Source organism: Hemibagrus wyckioides, linkage group LG23 (assembly GCF_019097595.1).
Source record: "Hemibagrus wyckioides isolate EC202008001 linkage group LG23, SWU_Hwy_1.0, whole genome shotgun sequence".
In the NCBI taxonomy this organism is placed as follows: Eukaryota; Metazoa; Chordata; class Actinopteri; order Siluriformes; family Bagridae; genus Hemibagrus; species Hemibagrus wyckioides.
The window spans coordinates 6,170,794-6,184,039 of NC_080732.1; the positions used below are offsets into that span (position 1 = coordinate 6,170,794).

Here is a 13,246-nt window from a genome sequence, read left to right on the forward strand (position 1 = left end):
TTATTGCAATACAAACAATATTTGTATAATATAGTAATTTGTCGTTAGAAGACGTAAGAGTTCATCATGTTGATCCCCAGGTAGCGTGATGATGGCTTAAGCTCTTTTTCAGGTGACATTATACAAGTTGTACCAACATTGATAAAGGTTTACTTTTCCTAACCGCCCTGCTAACACGGTACAATAAAATGGTTGAGGTCAGTTTTCTACTCGAATGAATGCGAGGTGGGTTTAAACTCTGCTGGCCCTTGCGGGCCAACATTGTCCCAGTGGACACCATTATGTTAGACCAATGATGGAATATTATAAGTCTTCTGACCTGGGGTTAGTTTTCTACAGCAAAGTTAATGTAAATGGTCTGTGCTTCAGGAACATGTGATTCATGACGAGTCGACACACATAAGCCAAACAAAAATACGTGAACAGACTGAAGGAGAGGTGTATCTGATTATGCAAATGCCATAATGTCTAAACAACACTGGATGGTGTAGAAAAAACATCTTAAAAAGCCTTTAAGAAGAAAAAATTTAGACTGATTCAAACTCGCGAATTGATTCGACTGATTCAATTAAAAGAGTCGTTTGAGACGAACGAATCATTCATCAATCGCCCATCGTTTATTCTACGGGTTAAGCTAACCCTATATATATTCTCAGAGATTAGATGAATATGGAAATGGCTATATATATATATATATATATATATATATATATATATATATATATATATATATATATATTTATTTATATATATATTTTTTTTTTTTTAATGTATTTTTATTATATTATATATTATATTGTATTTATTATAGGTCTCTGGGTGCCAAATGACCAATTGCAGAAGCATTAATTTGTTAAATCAGTAGTTTAAATGCATGCACTATATTTGTAGCCCCTAATAACACTTCCATACACTCTATTTGCTTACAATTTCTCTATGTTCCTGTATTACAATATCTCTCTCTTCCTCTGTCACTCCCTATTCCTGACTAATACTGTAACACAGGGTTTATCTCACATTAACAGCATGGTCTCATCCACACCTTAAGGCTTTATCCCTTTCTTTCATCCCTTATTCTCCATCTGTCACTTTTCTCTAATCCTCACGTCTCCTCTTATTTCGGGTTTTTGTTCTTCAACTGAAATAAATCTTTTGCCCTGAAGTGTGTCTGTTCATCCCCCGGTGATTATGTGGGGTTTAACCCCCTCTAGTGGTCAGAGCTGAAACTGCAGTCTCGGAAACAAAACCTTTTATACTTAAACATATTAATATACAGCAATAACGCCCACAGAAATAATAATAATAATAATAATAATAATAATAATAATAATAATAATAATAATAATAATAATAATAAATAAATAAATAAATAAATAAATAAATAAAATAATGCGCTTGTCTATAAGCACAGCCAATAAGATCTGATTTATTAATTCGTTTTATTTTGGAAATAACAAAAATCGAAAGACTAAATAGGAATGCAGAGAAAACACTGCTAATATATTTTTTAAAACTATAAATAAATAAATATAAAAATAAATATAAATAAAAAAACCTTTATTTTAATTGATTTTTTTTAGAAAATTATAAAAGAATGTCTCACACATTCAGGAGGTAATTTACCTGCAGATATTGTCGTATAAACAGAATAAAACGATATACAATACGTATTTAGTTCTTACAGACTCACCCAGAGGGAAAAATAGTAAAATAGTAAAATCCCCCTGAAAGAAACGCGTCTGTCCCGTTGTGCTTTCCGTAGTTCAAGATGGCGGCGCTCGCTGTACAGAACGTGAGTAGTACCTCCTCTGTAAATAATCCTTATAAAGTTAGGATTTAAAGGCTAGAAATATTGTTAAATAGTGATACGTACAACTGTCTTTTCGTAAATAGATAATCTGTTGATTAATTTGCAGTATTATAGGATCCTGTCCAAATCTGGTAATGCAGAGGCTAGCTAGTTTAGCAACCTAGCTAACGAAAGTATGTGTAGAAATGTGTAGAGCTGATAATCAAGCTGAAACGGTGCATGATCTGACCATGGCAAACCATGAAGATATAATGAAAAGTCAAAAACAAGAAGTACTTTAGTTGATCGATTAAATAAGAGCGAAAACCTGTCTCAGATTGCTGAAAAGAATAAACAAATTTTCTGCTACCCAGTTCGCCAACTATCCAAAATAGTATCCCAGATATCCTTAGAATGAGTTTAGACCCCGGACTTTCGAGTAGATAAATAGTTAAATAGTCCGAAATGGATTATTTTACTATCACAGCACCTCCTTTAGAACACAGCAGTTTGCAAGTCATTAAATCAGAGAATGGTATCCCATACTTTTATCCGTTTATAGCTACATTATTGTTGTGGGATCTCCGCAAAATAAGTTTCACGTGTTACTTATGGCATAGCTAGTCTTTTTCTTTCTTCTGTCTTGAACTTAATCAACCAAACTGCAGTTTATCATGTTACCAAAGACCGATCTGAAGACAATCCCATGGAAAAACCTACTGATTATTACAAAGGGTTAACACTGGAGACTTCTTCCATATAAAAGTTAAATAAACATGTTCTAAGAGAAAACTTCAGCACATTAATAATGATTGCATTTCCTTTGCTGAGTAGAAAAACATTTTAATCTGGTTATTATCAGGCTTAGAGGATAGAAATGTTTACCTTTAATAATGAAGATGCAAAGTACAGACAGGAGTGCTCTTATAGACAATTAATCTCATCATCATCTTCATTTTGAAAAGAAATTCAACAGTGTTAAAACAGTCACTATGGGATATGAAATATATTTTTTCAGTATTTATATTTAGCTGTCATATTGATCACTGTTATGATATCTCCCTTCCCAGGAGGTGATTGAGGAGGATGTGCCTAAAGCAGTGCAGCTACTCAACACGCTCACACAGCAGGTTTGGAATGAAGTGATTTCTAATCCTGATTCTTTGTACTTCTGATGTTCAGAATATTTTAGTGTTTGTCCTGATTTCCCACAGCAGGAATTAGGTGTTAGTAACTTTTTTAAACTCTTTAAATCTTTTAGATTTGGGTCATTAAATTGGTAATATGAATACACCCTTACCCGAGCTACAGAAAAAGTAACTGCGGTCTGTTGACCTGGATATCTAGCTATCTAGTGAAAGTTTATGGAATTAATTACACCGATCAGGCATAACATTATGACCACCCGCCTAATATTGTGTTGGTCCCTCTTTTGCTGCCAAAACTATGATGCACTGGGTATTCTGACACCTTTCTATCAGAACCAGCATTAACTTCTTCAGCAATTTGAGCAACAGTAGCTCGTCTGTTGGATCGGATCACACGGGCCAGCCTTCACTCCCCGTGTGCATTAATGGGACTTGGCCGTCCATGACCCTGTCACCGGTTCACCACTGTTCCTTCCTTGGTCCTGTGGGAGAATTTCTGAAACTTATATTTTCCATACATTTAATCATTAATCACTTTTAACTTTTAATCATTACGGGAAGGTTACATTTCCTTAACCAACTTATAAAGTTGATTTCTTTCCTTTAGTCTTTAAGACAAATCTAATTCATTTTTTATCATTAAAATAAGGGACACATAAAATATAAAAATGTAGAAAAGATATATAAAAACAAAAAACAGTGAAATGTTACTAGTTAAATTGAAATAAATTGTTTAATCATTAAACTCACTCTGTTATGCTTAATCAAAACTATGATGATTTTAATATAGTTAAGTTTACTTTAATCATTACCTACCCTCATTTTCATAAACGTTAATTTTGCCTATCTAATTGTCTTACCTAATCTACTAATTATCTAATAATCCTTTCCAGTATTAATCACCTTTTATAATCATTAGTTAAAGAAATAGACATAGAATCAGGTAAATTTTGAGCAGTTTATTAGATGTAAAATCATGTAAGGAACCAGTTGGTTCATTACAGGAAAAAAAAAAAAATATATATATATATATATATATATATATATATATATATATATATATATATATATATATATATATATATATATATATATAATATATATATATAATATATATATATATATATATATATATATATATATCCATCCAAATAATCAGAATCAGGTGTTCCAATCACTTCCATGGCCACAGGTGTATAAAATCAAGCACCTAGGCATGCAGACTGTTTTTACAAACATTTGTGAAAGAATGGGTCGCTCTCAGGAGCTCAGTGAATTCCAGCGTGGAACTGTGATAGGATGCCACCTGTGCAACAAATCCAGTCGTGAAATTTCCTCGCTCCTAAATATTCCACAGTCAACTGTCAGCTGTATTATAAGAACGTGGAAGTGTTTGGGAACGACAGCAACTCAGCCACAAAGTGGTAGGCCACGTAAACTGACGGAGCGGGGTCAGCAGATGCTGAGGCGCATAGTGCGAAGAGGTCGCCAACTTTCTCCAGAGTCAATCGCTACAGACCTCCAAACTTCATGTGGCCTTCAGATTAGCTCAAGAACAGTGCGCAGAGAGCTTCATGGAATGGGTTTCCATGGCCGAGCAGCTGCATCCAAGCCATACATCACCAAGTGCAATGCAAAGCGTCGGATGCAGTGGTGTAAAGCACGCCGCCACTGGACTCTAGAGCAGTGGAGACGTGTTCTCTGGAGTGACGAATCGCGCTTCTCCATCTGGCAATCTGATGGACGAGTCTGAGTTTGGCGGTTGCCAGGAGAACGGTACTTGTCTGACTGCATTGTGCCAAGTGTAAAGTTTGGTGGAGGGGGGATTATGGTGTGGGGTTGTTTTTCAGGAGCTGGGCTTGGCCTCTTAGTTCCAGTGAAAGGAACTCTGAATGCTTCAGCATACCAAGACATTTTGGACAATTCCATGCTCCCAACTTTGTGGGAACAGTTTGGAGCTGGCCCCTTCCTCTTCCAACATGACTGTGCACCAGTGACCAAAGCAAGGTCCATAAAGACATGGATGACAGAGTCTGGTGTGGATGAACTTGACTGGCCTGCACAGAGTCCTGACCTCAACCCGATAGAACACCTTTGGGATGAATTAGAGCGGAGACTGAGAGCCAGACCTTTCGTCCAACATCAGTGTGTGACCTCACAAATGCGCTTCTGGAAGAATGGTCAAAAATTCCCATGAACACACTCCTAAACCTTGTGGACAGCCTTCCCAGAAGAGTTGAAGCTGTTATAGCTGCAAAGGGTGGACCGACGTCATATTGAACCCTATGGATTAGGAATGGGATGTCACTTAAGTTCATATGCGAGTCAAGGCAGGTGAGCGAATACTTTTGGCAATATAGTGTGTGTGTGTGTGTGTGTGTGTGTGTATATATATATATATATATATATATATATATATATATATATATATGTATATATTTATATAAATAAATAAAACCACAAAAATAGAGGAGAGCAACTGGCTGAATCATCGTTAGTTGGTGCATTGTCAGGCCTTTGGCCTGTAGAATCATTCTTGAACTTTCTGGCATGTCTGCAGTCCATGGCTCTGGTGGGAAAGTGGGAAAAAACACAGGTGCAAGAAAGCCATAACAATCTTATCTTACACGACACTGACTCGAACGTTCGAGAGAGAGAGAGCTTAGGATAATTTTTAAAAAAATTAAAACTAATACAAACTTTATATATTATAACATACAAAAAATTCTCAGCACCTATGTAAATAAGAAGTACCTTACCCAGGTAAATGGATGGGGGTATGACAGTAAATTCCTTATGGTAAAATGAAAAAACAAAAACCACAGGTGCCGAGACAGAAGTGAGTTTGGAAGAAGATGTTATTGAAGCACAAGGGCCAGGAAAGGCAGGCAAAGTTAAATTCAAGTGGAAAAATATTATTTTAGTGGCTGAGGTTAATGTAAACATAGGGAGAAAAGACCGAATGGCAGGCCAGCATAAACGTGATGGAAAAATACGGATAGGGACCTAAAAGGGTTAAAGGGCTTGAAGCAATGGAGAAGAATTAGAGAACCAAATTAAACTAAATTAAAATAAACTGACCAATCCTAACCTAAATAAATAAACTAACTCAAATTAAATCAAACTAAGAAACAGCCATTTTACCCCTTTTACTTCACATCACATAGGCAACGAGGGAAAACTAAGGTAAATAATGGTAGAAATTCTAATTTCCTTAAATAATGGTAAAGTTATTTCCAATAAGTTCTGAAGTTATAAGTAAGAACTAATAAGATCAGACAGTTCAACAACTAACACCTGTTAAATTAAAACTTAAATTAAAACACATAGGCCGTATAAAGGCCACAGAAGGTGGGGCTGTGTTTGAGGGGGAGAATTAGTTAACCTCAAAACAATCCAAACTGGGCTAGAAGGTATATATACTGGGGGATTTGTGTAGGGGGGTGTACTTGACCGCATTGATTCATGAATCTCTTTGTTGACTGTTGATTCATGAATGTTCTTTGTTTCTTTGGTTTTTCCTGCAATTTTGATCTGGACTATAAGACTTTTGAAAACATTGGTAACTGTAAAAGGCTCTAGGACCACCCTGAAGTGTCCACTCAGAGAGGTGCTCTGAGTTCCGGCAGACCACTTTTGATGGATACTGACCACTGCAGACCGGGAACACCCCACAAGAGCTGCAGTTTTGGAGATGCTCTGATCCAGTGGTCTAGCCATCACAACTCAAACTCGCTCAAATCCTTACACTTGCCCATTTTTCCTGCTTCTAACACATCAACTTTGAGGACAAAATGTTCACTTGCTGCCTAATATATCCCACCCACTAACAGGTGCCATGATGAGGAGATCATCAGGGTTATTCACCTGTCAGTGGTCATAATCCTATGCCTGATCTATGTATATCTATGAAGATATCATCAGGGGGAAAATGAATGGTTATGAAGAAATGCAGTGATTGTGTTGTATGTTTGCATAATAGACACTCAAAATGAATATTTTTGCTCCAGGAATCAAATATTTCAGTGAGTTCATTTAGAATGTGTATATTATATAGTGACCTACAAAATAGAATCATTCTTCTCCTTGACATTTCAGGTCGCGTTTGTTACGAGCCACATCCGGGACTTGATAAAGAAAGTCCAGAGTAAAACATATCCAACTTCTAAGGTAAAAGTTCAGCTCTGTGCGTTCTGTAACACACAAACCCCTGGAATGTTTCTCTCTAATAATGTTTGTTATTTGCAGGGCTTGTCCTTTCTGGACCTGCGATACCACTTGCTGTTATTTTACCTGCAGGATGTTGCACATGTGATGAGTGTTAAAGCAGATGGCCAGAGTTTGGAGGACAACGACGCCATCCACAGGCTGGTCACCATAAGAACGGTCAGAATCTCTCAGTGATCAGCATGTATACAGTGAAATATAAAAGTGATGAGTAACTTGTTTTATTAGTAGTATTACTTTGTATTTGAAGCATGTAAATATTGTCATTATGTAGATTGTTTATTCAGTCAGGTTTCTATTTAAGTAAATTTGAATAATAAAAAGCGTAAAGACAGAAAGCAGTTCTTTAGGTACAATTAAAAAACAAATAGCAGCAGCATGTGAAAAGAGTTAAGGTAAACAGTTAAGGCTGTTAACTGAAAAGTTGATGGTTCAAACCCCAGGACTTCCAAGCTGCCCTTAAGCAATGCCCTTAACCCTCTCTGCTCCAGCATGCTGTATCATGTCTGACCTTGAGCTCAGACCCTGTGCTGTAATGTGACATATAAAACGTCTTCTAAAGACATGTAATATTAAATTATTGTATTTTTCTTTGCCTGTATTCAACACCCAGATTCTTATTCCCACAGAAAGATAAAATGTATGAAACAATTTCCTTTCTTTCTCCTTTAGGTGCTGGAGAAGATGCGTCCCATCGATCAGAAGCTGAAATATCAGATTGATAAACTAGTGCGCACTGCTGTGACTGGCAGTCTGGGTAAGACTTCTAATCTATAAATCCTCTGTATTTCTTTTAGATACTTCTTTTAGATGTTAAACACAGTATTACGTTTTTTCCTGCATCTTGGATTCTGCTCATCATTCAATCCCATCAGATGGGAGGTGACAAATTAAAGGAAAAACCAGTGACTCTGTTATGTTGTGGGTTTGGGTGCAATTGTCATTTGAGAAGGAAATCTGCAATTAGACCTTTTATCTTGTAATGGAGCAGTTCGTTCATGGTGGGAGTGGTCTCGTTCTGGATGTTTGGTTTGTGCAATAACGGCAAAACTTTAATTACATTTATAACTATTTTCTTTGTCACTTGACATTAGATTAGAGCACATGATATGTCTTTGGGAAGAACGGGGTACATCCCTCTAGTAAATTTCCAGAGAATTATAAATCTCAGGGTATTTAAGCTGTTCTGGTCATACTGAGATAACAAAGAACCCACTTACTAATTCCTTTCACTTGTCACGGGTTTGTATCCGATCACACCCTCAATATTCAGTATATTGTTTGTACTGTACTGTCTCACAGCCGAGAACGATCCTTTACACTTCCGGCCGAATCCTGAGAATCTGGTCAGCAAGGTAAAGCTCTTCAGCTCATCACTTATCTCCCACTCTGTGATATAAACAATATTACGAATATCTGTTAACTGTTTGTTTTTCCACAGCTTGATCAGTTTGAGGAATCTGACGATGAAGATGAAGATGGTGATGATAAGGGAAATAAAAAAGATACTGGGAAAAAGCCGGCCCCCAAAGCCAGGAAATACATCCCACCAAAGATCGCACCGATGCATTATGGTAGGTAAAACATTTGAATTTACATCTAAGCATTAGAATATGAGAGGAAGTGTTTGGTCACAGATTTAGATTTTGGTTCACAGGTTTAGATCGTCACAGAAAGGCTAGAAAATGCGGATCACAGTCCATCTAGTGAAGGAAACACTTTATATCGCAGATTGTCAGATCGACGATGTTTCGGATGGAAGCTCCATCCTCAATGACATACTACGCACTATTTACTTACACTCTGCACTCCGTAATCTATCATCCAGAAGGGTCGTTTCATCTCGAATGGAACACACAAGTTTTTACTAACAGGAAGTATAAACCGGTTCGCATTCGAGGGTAAACAATGTCAAGCGTATCTAATGAGATGACGCTAGCTACAGTTAAGTCTTAAAATGTTGAAAAATAAATCGCACAGTGTGCATGGGTTCATTTTAAAAGACATTTGTAAGATGTAAGAGCATCGTCAGCCATCTTGAAAATTTCTTTTCTAGTCCAGCATCTCCATCTCTGGTAGCCCCGCCCCTTTTCTGCAACGTAAACAAAGCTGCGAGTGTTAAGTGCATGAAGTGTCTATTTATATACACACTATTTATACAATAGTGCATATGTATGCGATTTGGGACACACCTATAGATTATTCAAATGCGGATGTTATAATCTACACCGTGTATCATTGTAAGTTTTTGGAAAAGTCTGATGATTGGCTCTTCGTGATGGAGGGGTGGGGCTTTTGTAATCCAGACTCCCATGTTGAGTATTTTGTGCTTCACCATTCATATTTTACACAGTGATCCATGTCAGTGGTGATACAGTAGCTAGCGATAATTTACAAGCATCCTTAATGGTACAGAGTATAAGTAATTAAATATCAAATGTAACTGTTTGATTTCACAACAACCAGGCATAACATTATGACCACCTGCATAATATCGTGTTGGTTCCCCTTTTGCTGTCAAAACAGCCCTGACCCATCATGCACTGTGTATTCTGACACCTTTCGATCAGAACCAGCATTAACTTTCGCCTTCGCTCCCCACGTACATCAATGAGCCTTGGTCGCCCATGACCCTGTCTCCTGGTTCACCACTGTTCCTTCCTCGGACCACTTTTGATAGATACTGACCACTGCAGACCGGGAACACCCCACAAGAGCTGCAGTTTTGGAGATGCTCTGATCCAGTGGTCTAGCCATCACAATTTGGCCCTTCGTCAAACTCGCTCAAATCCTTACACTTGCCCATTTCTCCTGCTTCTAACACATCAACTTTGAGGACAAAATGTTCACATGCTGCCTAATATATCCCACCCACTAACAGGTGCCATGATGAAGAGATCATCAGTGTTATTCACGTCACCTCTCAGTGTTCATAATGTTATGGCTGATCTGTGTATATCTGATTGTGTCTGAGTCATTCTAAAAATATATAAATGTAGTGTCTTTGACACCTGACTCACTTTCTTTCACATTTCTTCACCCAGATGGTGATCTGACGGAGGCTGATAGGCAGAAGGAGCTCGTGGATAAACGCAGGAAAGCGGCGTTCCGCAGTTCAGTGATCGGGGAGCTCCGGCAGCAGTACAGCGACGCGCCGGAAGAAATCCGTGATCGTCAAGACTTCCAGACTGAGCGAGACATCCGAGAGGAACAGCACAGGTGAGGACTGAGTGATGGAGTAATGTAGGTCTGGAACAGCTTAGTCTTTAACTGTCAGATCAGCTGGGATTATTTGCTGCATGGCTCATGCCAGTTTGTTTATTCGGAGATATTCATTTATGTTTATTGTAACCGATTTCTGAAATTGTTCTATTTGGGAACTGCTTGGTGGCAGAGCCAACCACAGAAACAGCTGGATTTTTAGGTTTCTGGTTCTGTATTGATGCACTGAAAAAGAAAAAATAACCGTGCATTTTCAATATCATTCTTTTACAAATCCGTTGCCCAATGGTTACAACATTTGCTATTTAGCAGCAAAAACAAAGTGTACCAGTTGTCAGTTTTTTGTAGGTCTGTTTCATTTTATATGCAAAATTTTGTCCTCTGCCAAAAAATGTAATTTATTTAAAAAGGGGCTTTTTTAAGTTGAAAATGTTTCTGTCATTGATGAGTTTTTATTTACAAAAAATGAACTCTGTACTTTCTCCAGGCATTAATTTCCTCAAAATATTCTTTGTTGACGGAGAAAAAGGCTCTTTTGGCATTTTTTGAGCGATAACTCGTATCAGAATACTTTGAGTATGCTTCCCCAAATTACAGCTAGGAGCTTAATTATTGCCTATTCTGAACCAATTCCTTTCCCTTCACCACCCCTTCTGGATTCTTAACTCAAGGCCAGCGACCCAAGCCCTCCCCGGCTCCGCTACTAACCTCCCAGGCCTCAGTTACAATTATAAAACAGACTTTGAATAAACAGGTTTCTGATTACCTTTTTGTTGTGGCCAGCCTCTGTAACTCGTAGGTGTGCGGCCCCAGTTCATGTGGTTGGGACTTTTGCTGGCCTGTCAAGTTCCCGGGTTTGGGCACCACTAAATACGTGATTATATATTGATTTCAAATTGATTTTCTGCGAATATGATTTAAATAGAGTAAATAACACAGGATAGCAGGGAATGATTGTTATACAAACCTAGCATGTATCAGATCAGCTTAATTAAAATATAAGAACGGCAAACCTGGCAACAGTGCTGATCTTCAGTGCTGTCCGAGATGCATTAGAGTTTACATTACAGAATACCCTGTTAAACAGTCCGTGTGCGTCCCTTAGCACCTCTAAATGGGAATGCATGTGACCTCATTTGAAATTCTGTGATAAAATAATTTTTTTCTCAATACAAACTATGCCCTTTTCACTAAATCCTATCTTAATATATAGACATCTCTGTATAACTGTGTTTAATGGCGATACAGACAACATTCATCATCTTTAAATACTTTTTGTGTTTAACTTTATCTCAGGAAAAACTACGAGGAGTCCATGATGGTGCGTCTAAGTGTGTCACGAGATCAGAAGGCTAAGAAGAGACGCATGATGGGAATGTCGTCACAGCTGAAGAGCATCACGCACTTCGGTGACATCACAGCGCTGACCGGTGGAGAGGCACCGGTGAGTAAGACACACTGATAAATCATGACATGAGAGATGTATGTAAAGGCAGTGGCGGGCCATGCATTTCACACCTAGGCCTTCACCGGTGTCCTTCCTGAATTAATCCACCTCTATACCATCATTATGACGCCACGGCAATAGATAATAATCAACCGTTAAATAGCAAAGTAAAATAGAAATTAGGCTACAATATTTCACACCTCACAAGGAATAGTTTATTTTATTATAGACCGCCTTGAAAATGCATTTGTAAGGATGTCTGCGACCAAATCGATTTCTTCTCTGTCAGCCATTGTGAGTTAAAATATATATATATTTTATTTAGTTTAGTGCGGTTCGCTGCCTCTGACTACTCCAATTATCCAGTCAAAGGACGGGAAATTGCTGACGTAATCGTACGCCTGCTAGATGGCCCCAGTGACGCCAACTCGAAATCTGATTGGTTAATGTAACAATTTCATTGGCACTTATTTTAAGCTCCGGGCGCCTGCACTATTGACTCTGAAGGCCTTAAGGCAGATTTCTTTCACCCTGGCAAAACATGATGTCTGCCACTGGCTGAAATATGATTGGATAAATACTCATCATAAATATACACTATTGCTAAGCAGCACAACCAAGAGAAAAGCTATGAAATGTCGAGAATAGACTATTGGGAATAATTTAATACACATTCATGGAAAAATATATTAAAATGCAAGTCAGTGATTCAGATCACTGCTGTTTAGGCCAGCAGAGAAGGCCTTGCTGGCCCTGACGGCCCACCACTGTGTAAAGGTTATTGGAATTGTGGAGAAAAAAAAAACATCCTGTAATTTATGTTAAAAAGCAGAATGTGTAGTATAGAAAGTGCTTCACTGGACAATTAGGTTAATCCTTATATTTTGTAAAATGAGGATCGAGGACTCTTTGGAAGGTTAATGGATTTAGGGTTGCATCTTTTCCTCTAGTAGAGTTTTACACAAAGAGAGACAAACCTGAAGCTCGGCAGAACAACAGTACAAAGCCCCAGGAAGAACAGATAAAGCTCCGGACAGAATTTATTTGCAATTGCAAACGAACAGATTTTGGTGGATCTTTTTTAGAAGATATTTTAAAGCAGATCTTAGGAACACTGACAAAAAAAAAGAGATTTGATCTAATCTGAGCATATCCTTTCATTCTAGGATATGGATAATCCCAGACCCAAGAAAAAGAAGAAACTGCTTAAGAAGAAAAACAAAAAGAAGAGTAAGTCTGATTCTTTCCTAGATATTGCTATTAAGTTAGATTTAAAATCTAATTTTTCCTAATCCTACTTTCTTCATTTTTCAGTGTTCAAGAAGCGGAAGTAAAGGTTCATTACATCTGGATGGAAGAAAGAATGGTGTTCATTTGCTTAAATGTTAGAAAAAAATAAAATACTCAACCGCC

The 13,246-nt window shown here is 37.6% G+C and overlaps 1 protein-coding gene across 1 annotated transcript; it reads left to right on the forward strand.

The window, feature by feature from the left end:
* The first annotated feature begins 1,732 nt into the window (after positions 1-1,732).
* On the forward strand, positions 1,733-13,246 carry ngdn (neuroguidin, EIF4E binding protein). Its single transcript, XM_058375846.1, has 11 exons — positions 1,733-1,792; positions 2,860-2,919; positions 7,036-7,107; positions 7,186-7,323; positions 7,837-7,921; positions 8,467-8,519; positions 8,606-8,738; positions 10,209-10,383; positions 11,683-11,830; positions 13,000-13,063; positions 13,148-13,246. Exons 1-11 carry the CDS (start codon positions 1,769-1,771, stop codon positions 13,165-13,167), a joined length of 972 nt encoding a protein of 323 aa, XP_058231829.1. The 5' UTR covers positions 1,733-1,768; the 3' UTR covers positions 13,168-13,246.

Excerpts from the sequence above, each read along its gene's own strand:
- ngdn (XM_058375846.1), top strand. The coding sequence starts at position 1,769 with ATGGCGGCGCTCGCTGTACAGAAC. Across the intron at positions 7,922-8,466 it reads TGCTGTGACTGGCAGTCTGG|CCGAGAACGATCCTTTACAC; the intron begins GTAAGACTTCTA and ends ACTGTCTCACAG. Across the intron at positions 8,739-10,208 it reads GATCGCACCGATGCATTATG|ATGGTGATCTGACGGAGGCT; the intron begins GTAGGTAAAACA and ends TTCTTCACCCAG.